The sequence below is a fragment of the Gastrolobium bilobum genome, unplaced genomic scaffold, assembly GCF_033153095.1.
Source record: "Gastrolobium bilobum isolate Gb01-03AN ecotype WA unplaced genomic scaffold, APGP_CSIRO_Gbil_v1 utg37919, whole genome shotgun sequence".
In the NCBI taxonomy this organism is placed as follows: domain Eukaryota; kingdom Viridiplantae; phylum Streptophyta; class Magnoliopsida; order Fabales; family Fabaceae; genus Gastrolobium; species Gastrolobium bilobum.
Genome location: NW_026896331.1, coordinates 53,479 through 79,495, shown reverse-complemented (window position 1 = coordinate 79,495; position 26,017 = coordinate 53,479). Strand labels below are relative to the sequence as shown.

The window sequence follows — 26,017 nt, the reverse complement described above, 5'->3', positions numbered from 1 at the left end:
TTATTTTGTTCTGCGATTTTCATTTATTTTGAATTTGAGTATCTTGTTTTTCTTTTACAATTGCGAGTTGTGAGTGTGGTTTTGATTTCATTTACTTTAATTATTTCCCCATTTGTGTTAAAGTATATTTGGCAAGGATTTTATAATTCTCATGTTGAATGAGAATTAAAATTTTATGTTGTAGAGATAAAAAATATGTGGGATCCATATGTTAGAAAACATTATACGTAGAATCTATGTTAGCACGAAAATCGAGGGTTGTGTAAGAAAATTTTAATTCTCATGTTGAATGAGAATTATAAAACTTATTTGGCAATTATTTTAGGTCATTTTCAACCTGAACTAATATTTACCAATAGGCAATTATCTCATATATTTTGTTTGAAGCTGTTAAGAACCTTGGGATACACCACCCTAAAAGCTAGCTCAAATAGTGAGAGTGTCCAAGGCCTTATAAACTCTACATTAGTTGCACATACAACCAACGTGGGACTATATATCTCAACAGGCCCCCTCACACAAGAGCCCATTGGGCTTGAAGAGTGGACAATACAACAGGTCCAGCCTACCTGTGCTAAGAAACGCCACAACAGAAAGTGGGGGGCGGCGAGGTTCTGATACCGCCAGATAAATAGATCCAGAAGCAGAATGACGATAAAAGAGAGAGTGATCAGCTGAACTCTGAGTCATGCCAAATTGTTGAACAACACTGCTAAATTTACCAAACCAAGCTCTTGGAGATTGTTTGAGGCCATAGAGAGACTTACGAAGACGACAAACAAGACCAGACTCCCCCTGAGCAACAAATCCAGGAGGTTGCTCCATATAAATTTCTTCCTCAAGATCTCCATGAAGAAAATCATTCTTGATATCCAGTTGGTAGAGAGGTCAATGACGAATAGCAGCCATGGCAATAAAAAGGCGAACAATAGACATTTTCGCCACAGGAGAAAAAGTATCAATAAAATCCAAGCCAAAGACATGAGTGAAACCCTTCGCCACCAAGCGAGCTTTAAGACGATCCACTTGACCATCATGTCCAACCTTAACAGCATAAATCCATCTGCAACCAATCACAGATTTTTCAGAAGGTAGAGGCACCAGATCCCATGTGCCATTATGATGAATAGCACTCATTTCATCAATCATAGCTTGTCTCCATCCCGAATGTGAAAGTGCATCACATGTAGTCTTAGGAACAGAGACAGAGGACAAAGAGGAGAGGCAAGCAAAATATGATGGAGACAGACGATGGTAACTAATATTGACTGTATACCTGGCCGGAGGACGAGTATCACGAGTACCCTTACGAAGAGCAATGGGAAGGTCATTATCCGAAGGTGGGACCGAAGCCGTGGGAGGAGATGCATGTGAATGTGAGTCCACAGAGACATCTGACGAACTATGTTCGATCTCATCAGCAGAAGAGGTGATAGAAGGAGAGTCATAAACATGGACGGGTAAAGACGGAAGGTAAAGAAAGTCACCTGGGAAGGATGACTGTATAGAATCACTGTCCACAGGAGTAGTAGAGGATCCAAAGAAGGGAACTGATTCAAAAAAAGAGACATCCGCTGAGATAAAGTATCGACGTAAAGTGGGAGAGTAGCAACGGTAACCCTTCTGAGACCGAGGGTAACCCAGAAAAACACATTTATGAGACTTGGGAGCTAATTTATCCAAACCTGGACCAAGATGATGAACAAAACACGTATGTGGAGTTAAAGGATATAAAGACTGATGGGGAAATAAAATAGAGTAAGGTACCTTATGATTGAGAACAGATGATGGCATGCGATTAATGAGATAACATGCAGTAAGTACAACATCACCCCAGAAGGTGTATGGAACATTACCATCAATTAACAAAGCACGAGTGGTTTCAACCATATGGCGATTCTTGCGCTCGGCTACACCACCCCAATCTTCCTTAAGTCTCGTATTATCTATTAATATATATTAAAGGAGTAATTAGAAGAATCATATTTTCTATTAATCATTAGCATGTTGAAAATGTATTGCATATTTTATATTAATATTTTGATAGGTTTAAAAATTGGACTATCTCTTAGAATTTATTTTTTTAAACGTATAATCATATAAAGAGCTGAAATGTTTCTTGCAGTGGATTTAAATAATATACACTTCGTAAAAAGGTACGAAAAAGAAAAGTGAATGGCAAATTTCTGTGTAAATTTTGTAAGTTTTTTTTTTTGTACAAGTATCATAGCTTCTAAAGAGTACGTTTCTAAAATGGTCAAAGGATGTATTTATTGAATACTCTATTACAGAAAAAATTTACTCATTAATTATTAAATATCAATAAATTTTTAATAACCTTATTATAAAAAAGTTTGAAACCTAAAGGATCGAAGCCCAAAATAAAAGAAGAAAACCAATACTAACTGGGTTTCCTTTGATAGAGCCCACGAAGCCATACTCCCTTGGGTTACGCGTTCCAGCTCCCAATCGACAGATTTTGGTATTCAAATTAAAAAAAAAAAAGCTATTCTAAAGTTATGTTGTAATAAGTGAGAGAATAGGCTCGAGTAAGTTTATAAATTTTAGTGGATTAATATTTTAATATATTTTAAATTAAATTAAAAAAATACACCTTCCTTTATTTATTTTAAAAATAATTTTATTCTATATTTTGCAAGCAGATCAGCAACCCGAGCAATGAGGAAATTAGAAAATTTTGTGAGGCATTATATACACAAAACAAGGAGAAAATGGGTGAACAACTGAACAAGGTGAATTTTTTAAGAAAGAAATTGCAATCCTCAGTGACAATGGGTCCCAAGCATTTCTCGAGAAGTTAAAAATCTTATTAATAAATAAGGATAGGAATTGTGAATTGTAAGCAACCATACATGATATATGTGGTCTAGTGAAAAGATCAATTAGGTCCCGTAATTAGGGATGCAATATGATTACATAATTATATCATTAACTTGATTAGTACTTTTGCAATCATAAAGCACATATATTATCGTCACTATTTCATTCAGCACCTTGTACATATTTGAAACCTTGACTTCAGGGTGTCTAAATTATAGGAAGCTAGGTGTCACTCATGCACCACAAGCTACAGGCTGAGAGGTCTCAGTTCCTCACAATGTAAAAGAACTATACATACTGGAGGGGTTTCCCTTAATATGGGAGGTGTCTGTCACTCATGCAAAAGAATACTGTTGTTTGGGAGGTCTCAGTTCCTATAATTTACAAACGCCATGCTTTACAATATGGGGGGTCTCAGTTCCTCACAATGTAAAACAACTAGAGGCGAATTCCTTGCATTTTAAGTCTCGACGAGGGGTTAGTTTTATTTTTTCTTTCATGATAATTGTTTAATGCATCATTTATTTTAACGAGGAGTTAGTTTTATGGCCGTATTACAAACAGTGGAGGAGTCACGTTAGGGTAAGGTGGGGCCTTGGCCCTGATTAACTTTTGAAAATTAGTCACATTTTAAACATGGCTAAATCACCATAGCTAATTTGCATGCTAGTTTTTAAAAATTAGTTACAATTTAAACGTGACTAAAGAATCGTAACTAGGTTTGACACGGGCTAAAGGATTGAATGGAGATAAACCCTGGTTATATATGTATATATAGGTAGGATTTGACATCAGTGTCAAATTTGAAATTTGACACCTTATCTGAGAGCCATTAGATCAAAAAAGATCAACGATTCTGATTTGTAAGCATGAGACACCATTGATCTTTTTTTATCTAATGACTCTCAGACGAAGTGTCAAATTTCAAATTTAACACTTGTGTTATCTCATATATATATATAGAGACAGGATCATTTGACACCGGTGTCAAATTTGAAGTTTGACACCTTATCTGAGAGCCGTTAGATAAAAAAGATCAACGACTCTGATTTGCAAGCATGTAACACCATTGATCTTTTTTGATCTAACGACTCTCAGATGAAGTGTCAAACTTCAAATTTGACACCGGTGTCAAACTTCAAATTTGACACCGGTGTCAAAGGATCCTGCCTCTCACACACACATATATATATATATATATACTTTGGAATATAGATGATTGTTTTATGGGATTGTATATGTTAATTTTGTTTCTGAAACATAATTTCTTCTAAATTTCCACCTTTACATACGACTTAGGACCTCTTTTGATGGGTTTTTTTTTAAAATTTTTTTTTATATCTTGTTTATTTTAGAAATTTCTTTTACAAAAGTTAAAGCTATTTAAATTTTTAAAAAAGTATTTGATATTTGATAAAAGAGAAATATTTAATTTTTGAGTTCTGTTTTTTATTAGAAGCTAAAAAATTTAGCTTTCAAAAAAGCAAAATTTTAACTTTTTTTAAAAATAGACATATATCCAAACGGATTTTTTTTTAATGCTTTTTAAAAAAAAAAATACCTTTCGGAGAACAAAAAAAATTCATTCAAACAGACCTTAGATGTATACTGGGGCAGCCTCCTTTTATGAGGGCCACACGACAATACCTTTCAACAGTGCTTTGTTCCTCACCAATCACCATACAGTGTCTTACAGAATTGATTAATTAGTGATTCAACAGAATTAGTTAGTTAGCTACCACTACCCTTCCAACCCCTAACACCTAACCTAACTCCCCCAGCATTGTCTCTACTCTCTACGTTGGGTGGGTGGGTGGGGGATGAACCGCTTTTGTAATTGAAAATGGTTCTGTTATTTTTCATATTTGAGTATGCACACATATATCAATTAAGTTTCATAATATGTTTTATAAATAGATTCACTTTTTTTTTTGGTAAGCAAATAGATTCCCTTTAATTTTGGCAGGACCGCGTATATTAATATAAATAAATTATATTATTAGGTTATAACTTATTTTAAAAAAAAAATCAACTCACACATATATATATATATATATATATCTATGGCATCAAATCTTAACCGTTAATTTTCGTGCATCTAACGATTAAGATTTATTAGGTGATATTAATTAATTAATTATTGTGTCTAAATTCATTAAATGCAATATTGACCTAGCTATTCATATATAGATATACACATATTGTATAGCAGAAACCCACCGGGCGTGAAATATTGTGTTTCGTATACCTTGAATGATTCATAATATTACAAAAGCGGACTTTTATAGTTGAAAAGTGAAAATTAACGTGCAAAATGACATGAAGGTACGCGAATTTTTGTTTTGGATTTGGCCCCATGTAAGTACACTATTCGTTTAGAGATATTAATCTGTTTCTAGCTTGCATCAAAAGAAAAATTCATCAAGGAATGGACTATAGAATCAATAAGAAATATATATATATAAAAGATGGAGACAGACATAATAAAACTAAATTGTTGAAATTAGGCCCTTGGATGCGATCTCGTTCTATCACAATCAAGCTCCTAAACAATCTTCCACTCGTCTATAAATTGTTTACTCTTAGCCCCTTTAATTTGTCTCTATAATTCCCTTTTCATCTTTTATTGGTTGATAAATAATCGCCCTATAAAAAATAACGTATATATATTATTGTATATAAATAGGCGAGAATTCCTTCTTCATTATTCTAAGCATCAAGCTCGTAATGAAAAATTGGTGCAGCAAATGAGCATAAGTCACCAAATATAGTATCATCATTTTCGGTGTAGATTCCTGAATCTTGACTTTCAAAGATTGTTTGAATATCTTCGGGGAATGTACGACGAGGAGGGTTAGACTCAGAAGGTGTTGGAGGGTAATTATCTACAGTTGATGAAGTCTTTTGTAGCATTTCTTTGAATTTGGATGATTGTAAGAGAAGCCCAATTGCGGAAGATGTTGAGGTGCCACCATTAGATTGATCCAGATGATCAGCACCATTGGTTGAACCAAGCTGATGGGAGACAAAACCTAGCTCAAGTTCGGGATTAGGGTTTAGTTCTTCATTACTAGGGTTTTCAAGATTGTCTTGGGTTTTAGGACGTAGCAAATTGATATAACGGTTGAGGTCAAAGTTTGTAACGGCGTTAAGTCCTCGGAACTCTATGGCTGCCATATCATATGCCGTGGCTGCTTCTTCTTGTGTAGCTGTTCCACAATACAATATATATATATATATATATATAATATATGGTTATACACATGTAAGCAAATGCAAAAGGATAATTCAATTTATATACATTTATGTCTATCGAGGATTTCTTTTTGCGGAATAGTTTACATCAAAAGATATCATAATTAAATACCTTTATTAAGCAGTTGAAGTTTGGTGACCTATATCGCAACCAACGAGATTTGATTGCATATTTTGACCTTTACATTTGACCTACTATATTTGATCTGCTGGACCATATTGAAATGAAGTAGGTATTTTTTGTTGGAAAATGGAAGGCATGGTCAAATCTATTTCCTAGCTTTCAGGTATAGAGGTACATCATCTCCTATGGTTTGATTTATTTCAATATATATATATATATATATATATATATATATATATATATATATATATATAGGAATAAGATCAACTTACACCGGTGTAAGAATAATAAATCTTACACCAAATCTTAACCGTTGATTTCCGTGCATCCAATGATTGAGATTTATTGAGAATTAAAAATTAATTAATGAGTGAGATCTAATAAATCTTAACCGTTAGATGAAGAAAATCAATGGTTAAGATTTGGTGTAAGACTTATTATTCTTACACCGGTGTAAAATGATCTTGCCCCTATATATATATATATCTAATAAAGGGTTAATATTTGTTTTTGAACATTTTGGCATTAGAACAAGAACAATTAATGCCATATTAGCCAAAGAAGTTTTCATATTTACTTTTTCTCTTACCCCCGCCAAAAAAAAAAAATCCTCAGAAAAAAATAAGGGAATGACATCGATCCGTTATATGTACTTTAATATGGCATTAGATTATAGTCATTGAAATTACCGTAAGTTCCAAGGTATAAATATTTATTGCCGAAGACCCTGCCAATTCGAGCTTCCCATCTTCCGTTATGGTGGTGTCTAAATATTTAAAACCAAAAGTCAGAGCATTTTCCGCCAATAATTAATTATTTACACAGAAATATATGGAGAGGAAAGGTAAATGTCAATCGTCAATAGAAATGAACTGTAATGGTAGCTACTCATTTATCACCAATTGGGTAATTTGTACACGTAGACAAATGCTAAGATTTTGATTTAAAATTAATTGATAATATTCTACATTTAATCCAATTATCTATATAATTATGTGTTCAAAACGTATTATATTTTTATTAGGCATGTTATATTTACAAATTTTTTTATTTACAAACTATTACAAATTACACTATGTAGGACCGGTCCTACATTAATTACACAGTGTATGACCGGTCCTATATTAATGTAATTGTAAAAAAAAAATTGTAAACGAATCTTATCCCATTTTTATTTGACTGACTATAAATAGTTGCCCTCAAAATTCATCGAGAATTCTAGAAAATTCAACCTCAATTAATGTGCATCATTAATAACCGAACTTTCGGATATATATCATGGAGTGGGTATAAAGAATATACTCAGGTACACGCTGACTAAAGTTCTAGCCTACAGATATTGGTCAGCTGAATATTAGGTTATGCTAATTCTGCTCGCAAATTACAACCTAATTTTGTTATTTTTTATTTTTGGGTGCGTGAATATGACCACAAAAACTTGGTGTGTCTGTAATCTTGATTCGAAAGTGAAAAGTTCCCAAAACCAAAAAAAAAAAAACTGTTAGGCACATTATTAAACTAAATATATTTAAAATTAATAACTAATTAATTGATATAATTCAATAAATTATAACTATTAGATGATGAAAATCAACGACTAAAATGAGAAGAAAAACTTTTAAGCATTATATTGGATTAAAAAAATATCTCCCTATAATATAAAATGAGACAGGATATTCTTACACGAGTGTAAGAGTTAGAAGTCTTACACTCAATCTTAAGCATTGATTCACTTGTATTCAATGTTTCACATTATTAAAAAATTAGAGCCCTTAGATTTAAATAGGATCAATGATTAAGATTGAGAGTGTAACTTACACTGGTGTAAAATAATCGTAATTCATATAAAATTCCCCTAGAAAAGTATAAAACGAAAATAATTTCTTACGAAATCGAGTTGCTGTTATATAACTATTTTAATTTCTTTTTAAGTTTTTATGCGTATGTTCCTGTGTGCCCCACTTCCTAAATTCAACAAAGATATCATTGATTTATGTTATTGACCAAAATCTAACGTATAGACAGAGAATCAAAATGTCACAAAACCTAGCATTTTGCAATAAATAGAAACAAGGAATCTTATATAGTACCTTGCTACACCTCTGTATTTTGAGACTCCTCGAGAGAACCCACTGCTTTTTCTGCACATTGAAGATTAAACTCATTAAATACTTATACCCGGCTTCAATGGCTAAAAAAAAAGCACCCTTCACTAGTAATTTACATATTTTACACGTTACGCGTAAAAATTAAGGGTTAAAGAATTTTTTCTCATATATATACATAATTAACATGTAGATCCCATTAAATTATTTTTCTCTTTTCTTTTTTTAATTGGACCACATGTTTGTTGTGTGTAGGAGAAGATATTCTTCTCATCTAACATAAGAAAATTTTAACCCAAAAATTAAAGAATTTAATAACTAAAAAACCTTCTCAGGGATCCAATATGTTCTTCTTTTGACTGGCCCTCCATCTCCTTGAGCTCCTCTTGATAATTTGATAACTACAACCAAAAAACATATATGTATATATAAAATCAACTGATCAAATCTGGTTTTTGAATAAACATTTCTTTTAAAACCAAATCATCATTTGAATTGGACAATGAGGGAATTAACTGGAAAATTGAGAATGGTATCTTGGCCCCAGTACTTCAATGCTGCCAAGTCATAGGCACGTGCTGCAGCTTCTTCATCGTCGTATGCCCCTAACAAACCCAAGTTTGCAGTCATTAAATCGTCTCTCATCTAACCCCACTTTCAATTCTCAACACCAAATTACAGGACGAAAATTTAAGAAAAAATAAATAAATCATTTTTAGATGAATGACGCTATATATATATATATATATCTAAACAAAAATTCAAATCATACCTAGATATACTGCATCCAGTTGTTTTCCATTGCCATCATGAACCAAGACAACATAATAATGAACATGCCAATAAATAAAATAATTAAGTGAAAAAAAGAAAAAAGAAAAATTGAAAATATGAGAAGAGTAAATTAATGATTAAGAACCTTGTCTTCCTTTCTTGCTCTGTGATTCATTCCAACAATTCTTATCCCACAAATGAGCCTCATATCGACCAGTCCATCGATGCCTAAAAGTTAAAACCATATACATAATCTCTCACATTTTAGAACATAACATGGGACAGAAAAAAAACAGAGAGAAAAAATAAAAAGGAAGAAAGAAGATATAGATTTAAATTGATGAACCTTGTGACACCACGGTAGATTGAGCTTCGTTGTGGAGGTGAGTCTCTTGGAGTGCTTTTTCGTGTCCGCTTCACCGACGTCGTTGGTTTCATACTCTTCTTGTTGCTGCTGGCAATAGTGTTCTTGTTAAGGCTCCTCCTCTGCGATTTCTTCGCCATGAAAACTTACAATAAGAGAGGACCACGCTGCACTAAACACGCATAGTTCAATTGTGAAGGAAGTGAGAGCTTTATGAATATGACCAAGTCATCCAATAAGAAGGGCATTCATTAATACTAAATAGTGGAGGAGACTGAAAAAGTAGGTCTATTTCTTTATTTCTCTCTCTCTCTCTATCTATAAATTTAATATTAAATTTTATTTTCATTTTTCCTTGTTTCTGTTGTAGTACAGTTGGTGGTTGATCAGCGAAAAGACTTGGAAGATTGAAAAAATGTTACGGACGACAAGAAAGGTTGGTTTTTATTGTTGCCGCCTAAAAGCGGTTTGCGTTACCTGTAATGCTTATGAGAAAATATCTTCTCACTAGATAATTTGTCTTATACAATATAATAAACATATTTCACATAATTATATTTTTGACTATTTCTATTTGGGTGTGGATTTTTTAATGTGTTAATTAACATGATCATGTTATTAAAAAAAATTTAACCATGTAAGGGTGGATTAATGGTGATAATAGAGAAGAGAAATAAATATACGAAAATGAAATTATAAAACCATTATCATTGATTATTAATGGTTAACTAATTGTTACAATCTATTTCATTCTACTTTCCTCTTATTGTGATCATTTTTAAAATTAACTTATTCATTTTTAAAATCATTTTTAATAATTGATCCATTCTTAGCCTAGGTAAAGTCCATCTTGTTGTGATAGAAATGAACAAAAACAAATTTTTATCCTATAATTTTTTATTAACAAATGGTACTAATTAATAAAACTAACTAATTATATTTAACATTAACAATGTCTAGGGACCTGTTTTGTTAATTACAATAATTAGTTTAATATTATTTAAGGATTGTTAATTATCGTAATTTGTAATTAGGTTTTGTATTTATATTTAATATTTTTTTCTTAGTAGCGTTAATAAAAAATTATAGGATAAAAATGTAATTTTTTTATTATAGGGGTGCTGACACGTGACGTGAAAGTACGTACCAAACCAGCTAGGCAGCCCAGCGCGATTAAGGGGGTGCTGACACGTGTCTGAAAGTACAACAAATCTAGCTTGGTTGACCAGCGCGAATAGTGAGAGGGTGACACGTGTCCTGCTTTTTAGAAAGTACAGCGAATATAGCTGGGTTGACCAGCGCGAATGGTGGGAGGGTGACACGTGTCTTGCTTTTCAAAGTGTGCAGACTGGTTGATTGACAAGTCATTCTAGCTTGTCATACCAGCGGGAATGGATCACCATGGCTGACCGCCACGTGTCATCTGACAATATCGCTGGTTGGTGTAGCGGGATTGAAACGTGGCATTTTGAAAATTTCGAAATGTAAGGTGGCATACCGGTAAAATATTAGTCAAAAGGTGTTACTTTGGTCAAAGTCCCGCAGATGTGGCTCTTGTAATCATAAAATTATATTAGCCGAATCCATAATTTACATTTGTTTTTCTTAGCTAAAAATAAGAATTGAATTTTTACTATAAATTAAAGAAAAAAATGAATAAATCTTGCTGATGTGAACGATGGATGGAATAATCCGGAAGCTTTAATTTAGAGGAACTTATGGCAATGCAGGTTTGTAGCAAAATATTGCTAGTACCAAACCTCATTCCTCATATGCTGGAATTAATGATTTCCTAGCTTGGAGTTGAAGTCATGATGGCAATTTCTCTATCAAATCAGCACATCATTTTATTGCTGGTAACACCCATATCTTGGTACTGGATAGCACCCTGTTTAAAAAACATCTGATGGTGGTCATAGTGCACCAAAAAAGCATGAAAATCAAACATAACAAAACTTGCCTTTTATGGCCATTAAGGACTACCTTTAATGAAATTTTTGTTGAGCTTCTAATTATTAAAGATGGATCATCCAATTGTTATTTTCAAACCGCCCTTTAAAGACAAGTGAGGAATTTAGTTTTATATATGCAGAGGAAAATCAATACTACCTAGAGGACCTAGAGGAGAGAAAATACCCACCCATTTTATCAGCTAAAAGATAAAGATTTATCATTTATCAATTAGCTTTTAATTTATTAAAAAAAAGCTTGTAATTAAATGTATACAGTTGCAACTTTTTTATTTAATGAATAAATATTTAGTGTATATTTATTTTATTTTAATAAAAATTATAATTAAAATATTTTAAAGTTAATATTTGGTTAAAAGTGTAAAGCACGCTTTTCATAAAGTATAATAAAGAAACTCATATTTAAAATTTAATAATTAAACGACATGAATTTGGTTGTATAATATATATATACACACACATTAGCTTTATATACATAATTTGGTTACATTGAAAAATATTTTTAATTGTTACTCTTTATTTTTTTCATTTATAAAATGATGTTCTTGTTCTATCTTAATTAAATTTTAATCCTGTGTGTGTATTATATAAGAATTGAAAATTTATTAAGTAATTTAATTTTAAGTAAAATGAAATTCATTTGACTAAACTTCTTTTTATTAAAAATACTTAAAATCAGGAACTCAGTGAAAAAAGAAAGCATATACATAATCCAAAATCATAGAGGTAACAAAATGGATAATATATCCCGCCTCCAACCCATCTTAAAATGAACCAATCCACCCTGTTTTATTTTTAAAAATGGATTGAAAATTTCAACTCACCCAAGCCACCTCCAAACTGTCAACATATTAGAAAAGTAAATTTTTTAAAAAAATTATACTCTCTATAAATGCAAATGTGTCAAAAAAAACAAAAGAGGGGCAAACAAAATAATTGATTAATATTGTTTAAAAAAATAAAAAATTAACTAGAGAGGTCAACCTGTCCATGATAGATTAGAAATCACAACTCAATCCATAATTTGTGGCGAGTTAAATAGATCAATCCGACCGTTAGAGTACTCCTGTATTACCAATATATTTTTTTAAGTAATTTTTTTAATTTTATTTTACATAAAAGTTTCCAATATGTAAAAAGTAATTTATATGAATTATTTTGCTAGTGCAATCAACAAGATTTACAAAAAAAAATAAAATATAAAGGAAATTACAAAGTTGGAGGACCATAACATACTCCTCCCTCCACTTCTGTTTAAAATATTATTCACTGTTCATTTTCTCCCTCACTATTATTATTAAGTAAAAAATTAAAACAAAAATTAATGTTGCATTAATTAAAAGAACTTTTCGAAATGCTTGTTTAAGAATACAAGAGATGTTTTTTTAAATTCTCTCAACAAATTATAAAAAAAGGATTGTATTTTAGACGGATTAATGTTTATTATATTGTAAGAAATAATTTTATTTATTTGGATCCACTAGGGCTAGTCTAGTGGTGTGGGTGTGTGTAATAAGATGTGTGTTAGTGTGTTCGATTCCCTGTAATTTCAACAAAAAAAAAAAATTTATTTCCTACACATACATAAAACTACATAATATCCATGTTTTTTTTTTTTTTTTTCTCTTTTCTCGACATGACATCACATGGACTCTACACATTTTTATACGTGTATAAAAAATAATCTTATCTCCTACGACATGACAAACATTAATCTCATTTTAAAAATGAACTAATTCAAATATGCACCCAAAAAATGTAATAAAATCAATATATTATTATTATTAGAATTTTGTTTCTATTAGGTCACGTAATAAAAATCTTGTTGGTAGACCCACCCATTTTACTTAAAAAAAAAAATAGAACACGAAAGTCGAAAGTTCAAAACATTTTTTACAAAACAGGTCTTGCCAAACGAGTTTTTTAGTTTTTTTGTTTTGAAAACTAAAAAACTGTTTTGCAAAACAGAAATCAAGGCTCTGTTTGAATACTATTTTCAAAAACAGTTTTTTAGTTTTTAGAACAAAAAACAAAAAAACTCGTTTGGTAAGACCTGTATTATAAAAAAAGTTTTAAAAACTGTAACTGTTTTTTTGTTTTTAGAATCAAATTTAGAGAACATGTCTGAGTTGTTTTTGTTTTCTGTTTTGGTTTTTAACTTTCAAAATAAAAAAACATAGAAAACAACTGTTTCCATAATTATTCTACAAAACAGTTTTAAGAACAAAAAAATCAAAACACAATCCAACATACCCCAAATTTCTCTAATGTGACCTAACAGAAATAAAATCCTTATTATTATTCCATATGCCGATTAATGGTTTAGATTGAAACATAAACACAATATGGCGAATATAATAAAAGCCTTGGTCATTCTTATTTTATTAATACTGAAATTTTATTTCACTAGTTCTTCTTTCTTTCAGAACATGGCAGGCTTAAGAGATGGATTTCATTTAATAAATACATAGCCAGCAAGGTGCCAATGACTATATATCTTCTCAATTGCTTTGATTTCTTGGCTTGAGTTTCACTTGCAGTGGATGGAGCCTGTGGGTGGTAAGGCCAACCGTATCCACATTCTCTTCTTCCTCCCCTTCATTGAGCTTCCACTCAAATTCCTGAACCAATCTACCAATTGCTGTGCAAGAAATCAACATTGCCTGAAGAGACCCTGCACACACCCTCTTTCCTGCTCCAAACGCCATAGTCTTGTACAAATCCATGGTGTCATATTTCTCATCAAGAAATCTCTCAGGCATCCATTGCTCAGGATTTTCCCACTGGTTCTTGTCCATGTTACATCCATATATGTTTATTGCAATCTGTTAACAAGACCCTTGTCAATAATATAATGCTGGTAATCAATAATCATATACAAATAGAAGAATAATATGCATGGTAAATTCAAAAGATCCACCAACCTGGCTTCCAGCAGGAATATGATATCCTCCAAGTTGGGTATCTTCTTGTACATATCTTAGTGGGACCATTGGAGCTGGACTATGCTTCCTTAAAGTTTCATGGAAGACAGCCCCTAAGTATGGTAGCTTAGATAATTTGTCTTCAGTAAGCTTTTCAAATCCACAAACATTTTGAAGCTCCTCATAAAGACGATTCTGTTATATAAAGGAAAAGAGTGACACACTGTGTCAGAGAATAATATAAACCATTAAAAAGACCCTCACCCAATAGCTTAAGCTTTTGGGTTGAATTGGTTCTTTACATGGTATTAGAGCCTCGTGTCTCGGGTTCAAGCCTCGTTGCCCCCCATTTTCTTTGTGGAATTTCTTAGCACAGATAGGTTGGACCTGATACATTATCCACCTTTCAAGCTCAATGGACTCTCTTGTGAGGAGACGTGTTAGAGTGAGTATATAAACTATTAAAAAAGTCCTAACCCAATAGCTTAAGCTTTTAGACTGAATAGATTTTTTACAATAAGAATGAGAAAAACAACTAACTGAATAAACCAGTAGATATTGTTAGCCAAACACAAAAAGAAAAACAAACAACCTGGCGTCTTTTGTCTTTAGCAAGTTCATACATAGCCCACTCAGTTGTGACTAATGTAGTATCTGATGTCTCAATTATGGTCTCCCAAAGCAGCATGGAAACTTGTTCTTCTGTGAGTTCTTTTGCTTCGGATAACAGGTACTCAAGATAACAATTTACTTCCTGTGACATCCCAAACAACAAAATAAAGGATAAATCTATCATAGGCATTGCATAGATTTGCAATTGTTCACAACAAGGCCCTACCTTTGCTGAAGCCATTTGCTTTTTTTGTTCATTCATCAAAGCCTTCATCACAGCTTTTCTGCGGAAGGTCATTTTCTGAATTTTCATCTCAAAACTCTTATTTGGAATCCATTTCAAGTATGGAAAGAAATCTCGCCAATCCACCTCAAGTGCACCTTCCATCACGTCAAGCACTAGAATCTTATATATGTCCTCTCTTGACAAAGTTCTCATAAGCTCCTCCACATAAACAGATTCTACATTGTTTCCCATACCCTGCAAATTCCCACATGTTCAGTATAATAATTGTTATCCTATTCTCTCAGAAATATGTCTATTAACAATTATTTAAGGAGGGACTCACTTGCTTCAGTGCTAGTCCAAAAAGTTCAGATGCAAATATGTTTCTAAAATTAACAGCCGAAGCAGAGGAGGTCTTCACATGTTCTTGAAACTGCCTTGAAATATTTTCCATCATGGTTTCTCTGTGGGAACGGTGTCGCTTCTGAATAATGGAGGGGAAAAAAACACTTCAGAGTAACCTCAGCGAGAAAACCAAAAGAGAGAGTTCTATACACTTAGATATTCTTAAGGTAACCAGAAAGTTATTATAACAAACCTGTGCATTGGCTCCTAGAACGTTTGTAAGAATATGCCTTTTGACCATTTTGTGAAAATCATTGTAGTCACTTGTAGCAACCATGCATTTATCATAAGTCAGAACTTTCAGTGCATTTGACAGCGCCCTTGTTGAAATGGACGGAAATCTTGTCACCATTGCCTGAAATAACCATAAAAATCCTATCAATCAGAAATAAAAAGAATTATATGGATGAACTGTGACAAATGATAAAGAATCAAGGTCCCCACTGCCTGTTTGAACGAATCAGATAAAAAAATAAATAAAGCAGTATGGTTATTGTTGGATTTTGTGTCTAAATCCCATGACTTATGAATAAGAAGTGGGTTGAGAAAGAAGACAAAAAGAGAAGGTGAAAAAGATGTGTGGGTAGAAATCCCACATTAGACAAGACACTAGAAGTGAAAGAGTTTATAAGCCTCCCTCAATTTGCCCCTTGGGGCACACTACTTTTTTGTGGAGGAGAGTGAGGACTAAGTGGGTCTCATTAACCTTCCGCATACAGAGATATATTCCAATTTCTAATGTTAACAGTTATGCTTCATCAAATCCATTATATAGGACTCAAATGGCATGCCAAAAAAAGTCAGTTTGCTAGCAAATACTTTTACCATTATTCTTGAAAATGGACCTACAAAAAAATATCAGAAATGACAAAGGGAAATAGTTTCTCATGTTGTAGAAAATTAGTTACTTATGTTATGTTGTAGAAACAAAATTACAAGTGAGACCCACGGGTAAGAGGAGATAGAGAAAAAGAGTGGTGGGACCCACTTCTCTTTTGTGTGTGTAGAAAAATTGTTTATCTCATATAAAATGAGATAAATAACACGAGGAGAGAAAAAAAAGAGTGGTGAAATTCACTCCTCTTTTGTTTGTGTAGAAAAATTATAACCGAATGACAAATTATGAAGAAAGTAATGTCACCTTAACATTTGACAAGACGGTGACAAAATGTTGAAATTGTCAACTTAACTTACTGGATAGTTTTCAAGACGAACATAAATCTCATTGTAATATTTTTTTTAAAGAAAACAATCAGGCTCTGACTAGAAATCAAGTTGAGATGATGCCCATCACTTTGAAGGTTTAGGGGAATCAACTGAGGGTCATTGTTTTCCACTTGTACAAAGGTTGTGTAAAATAGGTGAAGTATACACCACACCCCAAATTTAATGGTAACACCTCGTAAGGGATGTGGTATAGATGTCACCTTGTAAATAATCGATAATTACAAGTTAACCACAACCAGAACCTTCATCTGACAAGGGTCAAAAACAGTACTTTTATCAAGTTGGATGTGGGTTTTTGGGTTGACTAACCTCCTTAGCAACCTGCACGGAGTTGAGGACAATGACAGTGAAAGCACCGGTTTTGATGGAATAAATGGGCCCATATTTCTCGGCTAACTGTACGAAGGTCTTGTAAGGTTTCCTCTCTTTCAATTGCAACAGATTCCCTATCACTGGTAGCCCTGGAACCGCTGCAACAACATTCATTTAACCCAATTTATTAATTTAACCATTTCATGCTCATAATCATATAAAATACATAAATCTAAAACAAGTTTAATTATAATGATACCTGGTACTGTGGGAAGTTTGGAATGTTTGTCTCTGACTCTGAGCTTGAGAAAGAGCAAAAAGAGCAAAGACAAAACACCCACCACGGCGGAGGTGGCAAAGGTCTCTGTCTGAACTACTTGATGGATAGCTCTCAGGTTGTCCATTGTTGTTCTAACTTAACACAGGAAGCTCTATTGTCTCTCTACTACATACATTGTATATGCGGTGTGTGTATATATATATATATATATAAGGTAGGATGCTTTGATATCGGTGTCAAATTTTAAATTTGACACCTTATCTTATAGTTGTTAGATAAAAAAAAATCAATGAAGTCACGTGCTTACACATCAGAGTCGTTGATTTTTTTTTATCTAACGGTTACAAGATGAGTGTCAAAAGGTCCTACCTATATATATATATATATATATATATATATATATATATAGGGGTAAACATTTCTGCAGCAATTTTAGATAAACTTATCTACAGCTACCTTTTATAACTATGTTCTCACGAGAGAACATAGTTATAATATCAAAAGTTGCTTTTTTTTCCTCTCTATTTACTTTTCATAACCTGTCGGTTGACGTGGAGAGAGAAAAAAAATGTAACTTTAATGTTAATAATTATAACTATATTCTCTCGGAAGAACATAGTTATAAATCGGTAGTTCTAGTAAATTTATCTAAAATAATTGCAGAATTTTTTTTTTATATATATATAGTAAACATAGTATTTATGGTATATGTCGTATATATGTACATATAGTATTTATGGTATCAAATGGATGATGACATGACAATATATATCTAATTCAATGCACTGACAGATTCTATCCGGTAAGTGGTAAACACCTTTTCATTATTCAATCCTATTAATTAGTCTTATTGCATTTTGCTCGATTGGATTGATTTTGCTCCACTATTCTTTTCAAGTATGCAGTAGTGTCTAATTGAAGCTTCTATATTATTTTTATAAATAAAAATTCAGTTAAATATACTTTTACAAAAGCTTTTATTATAAAAACTAAAAAGAGTTCACTATTATAATGAATAAAAAAGTAAAAGCTTTAAAAGAATAAAAGCTAAAAGCTTATTTTAAGATATATATTAATTTTTTAAAACTTTTTTTTTATACTAAATTTATATTTATTAATTTTACGCCTTATCTTAATAATAAATTATTTTATTTTTTGCTTATAACAAATTTTTTTTTTTTCAAAACTCTTATAATAACTTTATATAATTATTAAAGGATATCATCTTGTCTATTGTTAGGAGAGTATATTTAGTGTTTATGAGATACACAACGGGAAGGAGAGAGGAAATAGATTAAATTTTTTTTAAGCAAATGTCAAATTTTTAATCGAAGAACTACAATAGTCCAGATGTATTTTAATTTTTTTTCTCTTAATACCGACTCAAAATTATGGTGGGCCACTCTTTAAAAGCACAACACTCATTTCAATGAGCCAGTGGAAATTTTTTTTTCAGTATAAAGCCCAATTACTAAGCAGTTTTTATCTTTATTTTTAACTTTTTATTTTTAAAAAACTTTAGCTTTTGAGTTAAAAAACAAATTGTGCCAGCTCTCATTATCTTTTCCTTGTGACTTGATTCTTGTATTACGAATTTTATTTAAAATGTATGTATCTGATAAAATTAACAATTCTAACTGTTACACCCCCCACAAAAAAAAAATGTTAAAAATATTTATATGGAGAATTATTCATTGACTTTGTGATGTGAATTTGATTAAAAATAAAAAGTAAATACCAAAAAAATAAATTATTAATCTTAATGGTAGCAAATTTAATAGTGAATTTGTGGCATATAAAAATTTATTTATAAGTTATGAAAACTTACTAAACAAATCTATGAGCATTTAATATAATAAATACTGCTATAAAACTAAAATGTTAATTTCATTCCACGATTAATAGAAAGTAAAACTTACCATTATGGTTGATTGCATTGTTTTTTATTTTTTTAAAGAGAAAATTTTACTTTCATTTTTTTATTACATAATATATTACTTAAATTCCTGAGGTTTGAAACTCATCATTTAATACATAAATATATTATTTAATCCCTCAATGTTTCAAGCTTACTATCAAAACCTATTAAAATTATATAATGCATCAATTATATCCTTGTGATCTTATACATATATAATTTTTTAATTTAAATATTGTGCTATTATTATAATTTTATTAATAAAATGATGATACAATAAGGGATGTAATCACAAGAAAGCTAAGTGATACATTTCTGTGATTACAATAGATTTAAGCCACAGGTTTGAAACCTTGTCTATCATACACACCATATCACAAAAGGTAAGTGAAAATTTCCTTTGTTTTAATCATATTTTCTCAGACAATTTTGAATATGAAATTATTACTTATTTGTAAAACAGAGATTATTTTTCTGCGCTACAATATTTAAATCTGAATATATGGTTACCAAAAAAAGTATGATGGGATTGCAAATTTGCAATTGCGTTCAAAGTTCAAACGGAAAGAAAAATAAAAATAAAAATAAAAAATAAAAAAATATTTTTTTTGAAAGAATAGTCATTTTAGTTAAAATTATTATTATTTATTTAATATTTAAATTAATTTTTATTTTTTATTCTTTTCTTTATAATTTTTCTTTTTCTTATTATAAAATATAATAATTTTAATTAAAATAACACATAATTCTATGTCATTTAAAAAGAAAAACAATGTGAGTAATTACTTATAATAAATAAATAAAATAATTTGAAAGGTTGTAATAAGTAAGGCAATTTGAAAATCAAAAGGGCGCGTCTCCATACCCAGATCTGGAACTGCCCGTTACCCAATATTTCTCTCTCTCTCTCTCTCTCTCTCTCTCTCTCTGTTTTAAGTATAAATCTTCATATAATCATTTCTTCACTCTTCACGTAATCCTTTGATCTATTCTCTCACGCGCTCGCTGCATTCTACACTACCAGGTTTTGCTTCACTCTCTTCTTGATCTCTCTTACTTTTTTCTAATTCTTGTGGTTTTATTCTTGAAATTCTTGTGTTCCTTTTTATATTTTGCCGTCAATCACTCTGAATTTCAGATTAGATAAATTGATCTCCAATTTCTTGTGTTCCTTTTTGATTGATTTCGCTGTTAAAATTTGATGATGTTGGAATGAGATTAGATAAATTATCTTCAATTTGTTGTGTTGTGTTTGTGGTGGTAGAGGATTAGGAGAAACTAGTAGTAGGAGGTGAATGGAGAAATACGAGAAGCTTGAGAAGGTTGGAGAAGGAACGTATGGAAAAGTGTACAAGGCGAAGGACAAGGTAACTGGGCAAGTGGTTGCTCTGAAGAAGACACGTTTGGAGATGGACGAAGAAGGTGTGCCTCCAACGGCTCTCCGAGAGGTTTCACTCCTTCAGATGTTATCACAGTCCATTTACATCGTTCGTCTTCTCAACGTTGAGTATGTAGACAAGGTCCTAAAGACAAAGCCAGACACCACTGCTGCTGCTGGTGGTGGTTCTAACCCTAACCACACCAAATCCATTCTCTACCTTGTCTTTGAATATCTTGACACTGATCTCAAGAAGTTCATTGATTCACACCGCAAGGGCCAAAACCCTAGACCCCTTCCCCCTTCCCAGATACAAAGCTTCCTCTTCCAGCTTTGCATGGGTGTTGCACATTGCCATAGCCATGGTGTCCTCCACCGTGATCTCAAGCCCCAGAACCTTCTTCTTGATCAGAAAAACGGTATTCTCAAGATCGCTGATCTTGGCCTTGGACGTGCCTTTACTGTCCCTCTTAAGAGTTACACTCATGAGATTGTCACCCTCTGGTATAGAGCACCTGAGGTTCTTCTTGGCTCCACCCATTACTCAACTGGGGTTGACATGTGGTCTGTCGGATGCATCTTTGGTTTGTACACTAATTAACACTATTTCCCATCATGTTTTTGTTTTAATCATGCGTGCTGATATAATATGTGTTCCTCCTCATTTTGTTTTGTTTGTGTAGCTGAAATGGTCAGAAGGCAAGCTCTTTTTGCAGGGGATTCTGAGTTCCAGCAGCTCCTTCACATATTCAAGTATGACAATCACTTTTCTTCAATGATTCTATACTCACCTAAAGCATGTTTTGTTACCAGCTATGTAGAATGCAATTTTTTCCTTTTATTTTCAAACAGTCCTGTGGGTGTTGTTCTCAATTTGTCGATTTGTCACATTTCGATCTGTCACTCTCAACTTTGGTTTTGGCTTCATTTGATGCTTCCCAGGGTTTTGGGGACTCCAACAGAGGAGCAATGGCCAGGAGTTACTTCTCTGCGTGATTGGCATGTCTACCCACGGTGGGAACCTCAGAACTTGGCAGGGACTGTGCCGACCTTAGGACCTGAGGGAGTAGACCTTCTTTCGGTTAGTTTTCCGTTTTAACTGAAATGCTTTGTGCTTGTAAACTGATAGGCCTTTAGAGACCAAGTTAACATAAATAAGAATATTTGTCGAAGACAAACTCGCAGTCATAATATACACACTTCCTAATGGATTCTCTGTATCCATTGATACTCGCAGTCCAATAAACTCAAAACATTTGAGAGTTTATTGGACATAGAAATGCGTTTTAGTTGGTGGATCAGACTCCAGCATAAAAAATGGGTGTATTGGACTTGAATAGCCTATCTGACATGGGTGTTCTGCTTCATTTTCACAGCAATGTATCTTTTCCCGGCTAAATTGGTAAACAGGATGTAAGGTTTGGGGAATATGATTGGGTATCAGTTATATATAATCTATCAGTTATATATGATTGGGAATATGATGTATTGTAATATATCTTAGGTTGTGAAGTTATCTGAACTAACTTTGAAGTGTTGATCTGAAATTATGATATAAGGTTTGGGGAATATGATTGGGTATCAGTTATATATATACCAATGGACTTGAATAATCTACGTGACGACATGGGTGTTCTGCTTCATTTTCACAGCAATGTATCTTTTCCCGGCTAAATTGGTAAACAGGATGACAACACTCGATGATGTATTGTAGTATATCTTAGACTGTGAATTTATCTGAACTAACTTTGAAGTGTTGCTCTGAAATTATGATATAATATTTGGCGAATTTTTTTTTTTTTTTTTGGTACATATATTTGGTATATAATTGGGTTATGTATATACCATAGCACTTCATATAACTAAACTACATGCTACCTTCACTTCCAACATGTTCAATAATACATTTTTCTTTTTATCTTTTCCATCAAACTGTGGTAGTAATTTTATGCAATTTCGCATCCTGCAGAAAATGCTCAAGTATAATCCTGCCGACAGGATATCTGCCAAAGCAGCACTTGATCATCCCTACTTTGACGGTCTTGACAAGTGTCAATTTTAATGTTACTCTAGTTGGAAGGTTGGGTAGAGATGTCTGTTAAGCAGTATTATGTGGCAGAAAATAAAAATTAATTCAGGATATGGAGTTTAATTGATCATCCCTGTCAAATTGATGTTTTGTAATATTTCATCATCTTGTTGATAGTACAATCACTCTTGGGGGTAGTTCTGGGTCTCTTTTAGAACTCATGAAAAACTTTATGCACCTCGGAAATTGTATAATCTATTGAAATTGAAAGGGATAGTATGTGACTATGCTTATTAACTGTGTCAACGCATAATATTTTGTTGTTAGATGTTGGCAGTCAATTGGTTGCCATTTAATCTTTATCTGATAATGTCCTAACAAGGAGCAAGCGGAAACCAAAAATTTAAGAAGGCTTAGAGGCAGAAAACATCAATTTTTTTGGTAAATTGATGAATTGAGTAACACAGATTTGTAATTTTTGTTTTTTTTTTTTGTTGTTGGTAAAAACAGATTTGCGTTTTTAAACACATTATGCTTTTAAGATATAGTATTTTTTTATATGCTTCTTTCAAGTGTTAAAAGGGAAATTTACATAATTTTTTTAAAATTGTAATGACTAATGGAGGTGCAATTCTTATCAATGCAGATGGACACAACTTTGTATTTACCATGTTCTTGAACTGAAACTACAAATGTAGTTTCCTTTCCTATTCCATAATTCATAATATCTTATATTTAAGAGAAAATGAGTCCATTTACAATTCAAGCCCTTCTTTGAATGCAGTTTAAAACATAATAATATATATACCTAGGAAAAGCCTCATAAATGACACTCTTATGCTAATACTTTCTAATAAGTAAACATAGTTATATGTATATAGTCTGAAGAGAGAAAACTTTAAAGATTTTGCTGACTATTTGCTTAAGAATGGTATCCTCCATAAGACATCTTTTATAGCAAAATTCCCTATTCAAGTGAAACTGCATGGCTCCCCTGCAAATCCCACTTTGGACTGCTTGGTATCATATATTACTCTTTGGTTCCTCTGCTGATAATTCCCAATAATGGCGATGTCATATGCATCAGAAAGACTTGCAAGAGCCAAACAAACTTGTGAAGCATCCTCTTTTACAATATAGAATATGCCACTTACATCCACATTCAGCTCAGCATTGTCCTCAAAATACATCCTAATTGTAGGCATGCTTACTTCTTGATACCCAGTGAGATTAAAACAGGTATCCAAAATTGAAAAACCTGGTGCTGAAGGGAAACCAGAAAACTGTTTCAAGAACTCTGCCTTCAAAGCCTTGTAGAGAGGTGGAGCCAGTCTTGTTATCACTGTCCCGGAATCAATTATGATCCCACCATTGCCAAAGCTTGGAGCTTGCAGAGACACACCACCAACATCTATACTGGTGAGATTGAGTATATAAAAGTTGGATAGCTGTGGGTTTGGAACCAACCTGGTGTAAGCTATGGGAGTAACATTTTTGAAAACTGAAGACTCATTACCCATAATCAATGACCCAGAAGCTCCAGTCTCAGTTGTTGGTAAACAGTATGAGAAAACTCCTCCAAATGTAGCATTGGTTTGAGATATCAATGAGAGGTAACTTCTTCCCAAGCCCATAAGACCAGAGACTCCTCCGAATAGACCTTTGTTGTTTCTACCACAACCAAATACAAAATTACTCACTGAAACACCTCCAAAACTAAGGTGATCAACACCGAGCTCCCCATTAGTATAGGACCCATCACCATAGTTAACCCCATAATTACAAGTTGATGGACTACTTCCACACGCTCCTGTATTTCCTGCAGCAAATTGAAGCGATTGGCAGGTTGATGAATTGCACAGAATTGATTGATATGAAGAGGAGGTAGAAGGCTTGAATACAGGTCCTTGTTGATTATAACATGACATGCAAGGCTCACATTGGACCCATGTCAAGTCGCTTCCGGTGTCAATTGTCACAGTCATATTCTGGCTACCCAATCCAATAGTCACGATGTAGTTTAAAGTTTCCAAGTTTATACCAGAAGCTAATGGAATTTGGGTTTCTGAAGCTTCTATACTATGACCAGAGACCATTTTTCGAATCCTGTTTTGCATTGAACGAACACGAAGATCATCTAATATTAACTGTTTCTTAAGCCTTCTGTTCCAATCACTTTTCTTCTCTGAGCAGTGACCTCTATCCTTCATTTCCAGTATAATAGCACATTTCACCCGTCCTGAGAATTCAGATAAAAAGGGATTTCACTTCTGCACTGATAAAATAATAGAAAATTTTAAATTTTAATTTGAAGCACAAATTAGTCATAGAAAACATAATGCAACCTAAAGAAGTATGAAAGTCAAGACAAGCTTTTGTGCAAGCCAGTTAATCTCTTCTTTAAGACTTTGACTATAATAGATTAATTGAGACCAATGATGGGTTTTTTCTTTTAATGAAAAAGAAAACTTTCTTAGATTCTAACAGTAAAAGGGAAAGTAGTTTTGATTAAGTAGTCGTAGATCCAAAGTGAAATATGACATGATGCTCAGAAAAACTTAAAATCTATGAACTTCCCTTTTCCTGTTAAACTCACTTGATTCCGGGAGGAGGCAACCCTGGGTATCAAGTTGTAGTTTCCTCTGCAATATTTGCAAATTGAAGATCTTCTTCTCTTCAAAAGAGCTAACCCCATTTGCAATGATGAGATAAAGAGAAACAAGGGAAAGAAATAATGACAACATAGCCGTCGCCTTAGCCATTAATGGGGGATGGTAAGGGATTGTAAAGAAAGATGAATTTGGAAAGAGTGATGGAAGAATTTAAGGGAGGAAACGGAGAAGAAACATTGAGAGTGAGAGAGGAGAGTGGTGTTGAAGGCCTAAAGGAGGAGATTCTGAGTGATGGATTTTGGCATGAGAACAAAAGAGGAAGGACTGGCTTTTAGACCCCACTTGTGCATGAGGAATTATTGGGGTTTCACGTGCACATATTAAGAAAAGTAGTGTTCTGTTGGTGGTAGTGAAGTGGGTCGAGGGACTTTGGATTTTCCATGTTATTGGTCTCTTTTAAGCCCTAAAAAATAAGACCCAGTACCCTTCAAGGTTACACCTTTTCCACAGAAGATGAGAGCCTTAAACTATTAGAGATTCATTAGTACATGAAATTTGGTGTGTTCAGGCAATGTCTCTTTACTGTTTCGAGATTATTTTTTTACTAGGTGGGGTACTTGGTTGTGTCTACTTACTAGCTGGATTTATTTTGTTTTGTAGA

General features: G+C 32.7%; 4 protein-coding genes across 5 annotated transcripts; 1 reads left to right on the top strand and 3 right to left on the bottom strand.

Moving 5' to 3' along the window:
* Positions 1-5,391: 5,391 nt before the first annotated feature.
* Positions 5,392-9,603, bottom strand: LOC133298999 (AP2-like ethylene-responsive transcription factor At1g16060). The gene is made up of 8 exons (XM_061498387.1): positions 9,446-9,603; positions 9,245-9,327; positions 9,098-9,106; positions 8,842-8,930; positions 8,653-8,726; positions 8,311-8,361; positions 6,910-6,986; positions 5,392-6,050 (listed from the first exon to the last, which is right to left on the bottom strand). Exons 1-8 carry the CDS (start codon positions 9,601-9,603, stop codon positions 5,551-5,553), a joined length of 1,041 nt encoding a protein of 346 aa, XP_061354371.1. The 3' UTR covers positions 5,392-5,550.
* A 4,331-nt stretch (positions 9,604-13,934) lies between these two features.
* On the bottom strand, positions 13,935-17,543 carry LOC133298983 (ent-kaurene oxidase-like). Its single transcript, XM_061498366.1, has 8 exons — positions 17,399-17,543; positions 17,137-17,297; positions 15,794-15,955; positions 15,539-15,679; positions 15,196-15,450; positions 14,950-15,111; positions 14,358-14,552; positions 13,935-14,258 (listed from the first exon to the last, which is right to left on the bottom strand). Exons 1-8 carry the CDS (start codon positions 17,541-17,543, stop codon positions 13,935-13,937), a joined length of 1,545 nt encoding a protein of 514 aa, XP_061354350.1.
* Positions 17,544-20,632: 3,089 nt separating this feature from the next.
* Positions 20,633-22,777, top strand: LOC133298993 (cell division control protein 2 homolog C-like). 2 transcript variants are annotated; one of them, XM_061498380.1, is made up of 5 exons: positions 20,633-20,761; positions 20,972-21,299; positions 21,399-21,468; positions 21,658-21,796; positions 22,685-22,777. In XM_061498380.1, the coding sequence occupies exons 1-5, from the start codon at positions 20,633-20,635 to the stop codon at positions 22,775-22,777; spliced, it is 759 nt and encodes a 252-aa protein (XP_061354364.1). The 2 variants fall into 2 exon arrangements, with proteins under 2 accessions (XP_061354364.1, XP_061354363.1); XM_061498379.1 differs by having other exon boundaries at positions 20,633-21,299.
* Positions 22,778-23,715: 938 nt separating this feature from the next.
* On the bottom strand, positions 23,716-25,506 carry LOC133299005 (aspartyl protease family protein At5g10770-like). The gene is made up of 2 exons (XM_061498394.1): positions 25,341-25,506; positions 23,716-24,983 (listed from the first exon to the last, which is right to left on the bottom strand). The coding sequence occupies exons 1-2, from the start codon at positions 25,504-25,506 to the stop codon at positions 23,716-23,718; spliced, it is 1,434 nt and encodes a 477-aa protein (XP_061354378.1).
* Between the last annotated feature and the right edge of the window lie 511 nt (positions 25,507-26,017).